The 4,250-nt window shown below is 59.7% G+C and overlaps 1 protein-coding gene across 2 annotated transcripts in view; it reads left to right on the top strand.

Moving 5' to 3' along the window:
- The first annotated feature begins 1,561 nt into the window (after nt 1-1,561).
- TUBA4A (tubulin, alpha 4a) overlaps nt 1,562-4,250 on the top strand; it is an 8,026-nt gene continuing 5,337 nt past the window's right edge. Inside the window, exons 1-2 of one of the 2 annotated variants that reach the window (XM_010567971.1) lie at nt 1,562-1,596; nt 3,719-3,941. In XM_010567971.1, coding sequence (XP_010566273.1) covers nt 1,594-1,596; nt 3,719-3,941 — 226 coding nt within the window. In that variant the 5' untranslated portion in view covers nt 1,562-1,593. The remainder of the gene's footprint in view (nt 1,597-3,718; nt 3,942-4,250) is intronic. The other variant, XM_010567964.1, reaches the window with a different exon arrangement.

Raw genomic sequence — 4,250 nt, forward strand, 5'->3', positions numbered from 1 at the left:
CAAAAGTGACACCTTGGCGTCCAGCACACATTTCAGCGAGCCCCTTGGCAAAGATTTTCATGGGGAAAGATGATCCCATTGCTCCTTTTCACACAGTTTAACTTCTGAGGCTCAAATTTTGATGCCTCAGTGCTACAAATTACTCTCTCACTCTCATGGACTGTCTGCATCAGCATGGTCCGTGTTATCTAGTGATCTCTGAGGTCACTCAAAGGACGTTTATACCACGGGGAGGAGTTTAGGGATTTCCAGAGTTATTTTCCAGAGTCACCACAGCATCCTGTCCAGGTTCAGCAGCACTCACAACCTGAGGCATCTCTGTGCAAAAAAAAAATTCCCACCAGCTTGATTAAATCCACTCTGACTGTTCGGCTCAGCCATTTCTGCAGGTCTCAAAAATGTGTTGCTTAGACACCAGCACAGTCTTCACAGCAGTACTGCTGCTTTCAGTCACTTTACACATGTTCATCAGTGAAGGTGACACTTTCCAGGTGACTCAGGCACAAAGAAAGGCTATTGTGGGTGGATAATTTAGGTCCAGCTTCCAACTTTCAGAGTGAGCTGAGAGATGACAGCGCCTTTCAGCAAAAACTCATTAAGTCAGAGGGCTCAGGCAGAGGCAGGGCTGGTTCTGCACTGCAGTGGATGCTGCGAGCATTTTGGAGGGGGGAGGAAAGGATGGACACATTATTCATTGTAGCAAAGCCAGACATCAGTGAAGTCACTGCAAAGAGACCCCCTTCGAGGTGCTCCAAGCTCTCCTCATCCCCAGTCATTTCATAAAGCTTTGTGAAATCAGATCAAAACCAGGAGGTAAAGTAGAGTCAGGCTGGAGAAGGAGGAGCCCATCGGCAGGCAGGGCTTTCAGACACAGTGCTGGGGCACAACCGTCCTTAAGGGGCTTGCGGCAAAGGACAGAATGGAGTTTTCCTGCTTTTTCCTCACCGATCTCCACAGAGGCTGGGAAAGCTTGTGCTTGTCTCTGAAGTGTTTCTCCCGGGTGTTGCTCAAGGACCTTGAGCGGCTGGCAGAGACCCAGCTCTGTGCTCACCCAGGGATCACATCAGCGCCTACACCCACCAGGAGGGAAGACCTGAGCCAGGTTCTTTGCTGCTTTTCCTTCCTCAGCTCCCAAAGTCTCTCCCGGTTAATGCCCGGATGGTGCCTCGCACCAGCAGGACACCCACCAAGAAGGTGCCATCTCTGCCCCTCAGCGGAAGCCCCTCTGCCGAGACCGGCAAGCGTAGTAAGACCAACCCTTATGCCCCCATGCCCGTCCCCCGAGGGAACTCCCGGGTCTCCCGTGGCCCCTGCGAGGCAGGGAGCGGGGGGTCCGGGGGGGTGCTGCTCCTCGGTGACTCCACCAATGCACCCAGCCGGCTGCCGGACAGCAGAGCCGCATCTATGCAAAAGTATGCAAATACGCTCAACGCCCGCAAATTTATGCAAACGCACGGAACCGTCTCGGGCGGGGCGGCCCGCCCCAGAGCGCCGGTGCCGCCCCCGGTATAAGGCCGCGGCGGCGCGGCCGCCCCGGCCGTGCGGAGCTGCTGCAGCCCGGGGAGAGGCAGGTCGTGCGGCAGCGGCGGCATCATGGTGAGTGCCGGCCCCGGGCTGCCCCCTCCCTCCGGTCCCGAGGGTGTCCCCAGGAGTGGGGGGAACCCCGGCGGGGCCCTCCCCGGAGCAGGCTGCGACCCCCATAGCTTCACGGGGGGGGCTCCCCTGGGAGCCCAGAGGTGCGGGCGATGAGAGTACCCTCTGTGCTTGCCCTGCCTCTGCCTGGCTTCAGCCCTTTCTGAGCTGCTGCCTCCCCGGCACTCAGCAGCCTCCCTCCTTTGAGCATCCCCCTTGCACCCGTCTGACATGTCGGAGGCCAGGAGGCCACTAGCCAAACCCGGCCGTGTGCGGAGACTGGCGTTTGAGCTGACCCTCTTGCCTCTCCTCCCTTTTAATAGCCACGGTTCCTGCCCATCTCCCCTGGTAACACCTCCGGCTGGGGGGAGCCCAGTCTGCCAGCCCCCCATGCTGCAGACCCACAGCTGAGCCCCGGGAGCAAGCTGTGGCTTCACCCACCGCCCTGCACCTCGGGTGCCAGGGTCTGACCCATGGGTGGGCATCACTGTGGGTGAGCCTCCGGGCTGCCCTGCTGCCGTGGTCCTGCTGCGAGCTCTGGCCCCTGAGCTCTCTGGCTGCTCTGGAGAGTACCCCAGCCCCAGGGTGCCCAGGCACGCTCCCTGCTGCCCCGCGGGTCTGTGCTCCCTGCCCTTCCTGAGCCAGACCTTGCCGTGAAGAAGGCAGTCTGCCAGCTGGTGACCAGCAGCGCTGCGTCCCTGGTGCTGCTGGGCTTTGCCCAGCCTGCTGTCAGGGCTGGGTCCCACAAAGTCAGTCCTGGCTGCTGCATGTTGGCGGGATGAAGTGCGGTGGCCAGCATAACCCTCTGCCCTCCGCTCTGATTTGCAAGGTCCTTGGCCAGGGAGGAGTCCTTTCTCGTCTCTTCTTTCTTGTGGTCATCCAGAGGTGCTTGCAGCTGTGTCAAGTGCTTGCTGTGCACTTCTGCTGAGGGTCCTGGAGCTTCCTCAGGATTTACTGTTGGCTCCTTGTGTTACAAAACCTTTATGGACCTGCTGGGAGGGATAAGTAGGGCGTCACTTTGCTGCCCCTTGCACCTCAGCTTTGGGAAAGGTGGGGAGATGAAATTCTGCCTCTCACCATGGGTATCAAGGGCTTATTTTTCTGTCATCCCTCACTATCACTGCTGCCTCTGAAATGCAGCACCGAAAGCACCCTAGACGCAGAGAGCCAGGACTTGCTGTAACCTGTGCAACTTCCTCGGACGGCCGTTGTTGCCGTGCTCCTGAGCGCAAAATGGCTGGCTCCACCGGCTTCCTGCCAGCTGAATCACTGTGGGGCACCCATGGCTCTGGAAATCCGGTTTGGTTTGGATGCTCCTCTGCCTCAGTCGTGCCTGATGACGTATCCAAGTCCTTGGCAACAGCAGGGCTGAGGCACTGAATATTTTGGTTCTTGGTGAAAGGGCTGCAGGCTCTGGGGTGCCTCACCTGGAGGGAGCAAGACTGCAGAGCCCACCTCAGCCTGGCCTCCCCCGAGGGACCCGAGGCTGCCCTTGAAGCCCTGAGCTAGAGGACCCTCCCACCTCAGCCCTTTGGTTCAGTTAAGTGCAGCTAATGCTTCCTCCTCCTCCAGAGCTAATTTAGGGAAGCTGAGCCTCAGAGCACGGCAACTGTTCACTGCTGCAAATCCCCCGCCTTGCTGGGCACCCATCCTCAGTGCCGTCAGCTCCCAGCGCCCGGGTGATGCTTTGTCATGCCAGTAGCAATAGGGGCCATGCCAGCTGCTGCAGGGCCCCAGCCCTTAAGCCAAGTGGGTGTTTGGGCAATGGAGAAGATGCTCCCTGGGTGCTTCCCAGGGCTGTGGGTGAGGCAGTCCGGGGAACATGCTGGCCTGGTGTCCTGGGCTCCAGCAGATGGGTCTCCATCTTCCCTGGACCCCTGAGGTGGGCAGTCCAGTGATGGGAGGCAGAGCACCAGATTTGGGAGAGGGCGGCAGACTGGGATGGACACAAGGCACCCAGGCTATAGCGCAGTGTGGCTCAAACAAGCCGACAAGGGCCTGGGCTGTCCTGCCTGGGTTGTGCACCACCTGCAGCAATTGCATTGGTGGTCCCACCTGGGATCTGACCCTGCCTCCCCCTCCCCAGCGCGAGTGCATCTCTGTCCACGTCGGCCAGGCCGGCGTCCAGATGGGCAACACCTGCTGGGAGCTGTACTGCCTGGAGCACGGCATCCAGCCCGACGGGCAGATGCCCAGCGACAAAACCATCGGTGGAGGGGACGACTCTTTCACCACCTTCTTCTGCGAGACTGGGGCTGGGAAGCATGTCCCGCGGGCCATCTTTGTGGACCTGGAGCCCACTGTGATTGGTGAGTGCCAGAGTTTGCACAGCCTGGGGTGCAGCTCTGGGTGGGTAGCAAGCGGCTGGTGCTCCTGATCTGCTGGCAGTATCCTGCACCGGGTTCAACCCCAGGGCCTTTCGTTCCTCAGGAGAAGCCACAAACCTGAGCACCAGCTTTTGTTCCTGAAGTGTCCTAGAGGCAGCGGTGCCGGTAGTCTCTGCTACCACATGTGCATGAAGAGAAACCAGCCCAACCGGCACGGCAGCTCCTGCTGTGCCGCTGCACACTGTGGGCAGGCAGCTCTGGATGGGTGGGAGAAGCTGAGCTCCTGCCTAG

Source organism: Haliaeetus leucocephalus, unplaced genomic scaffold, assembly GCF_000737465.1.
Source record: "Haliaeetus leucocephalus isolate CR32 unplaced genomic scaffold, Haliaeetus_leucocephalus-4.0 Scaffold1, whole genome shotgun sequence".
Taxonomy (NCBI): Eukaryota; Metazoa; Chordata; class Aves; order Accipitriformes; family Accipitridae; genus Haliaeetus; species Haliaeetus leucocephalus.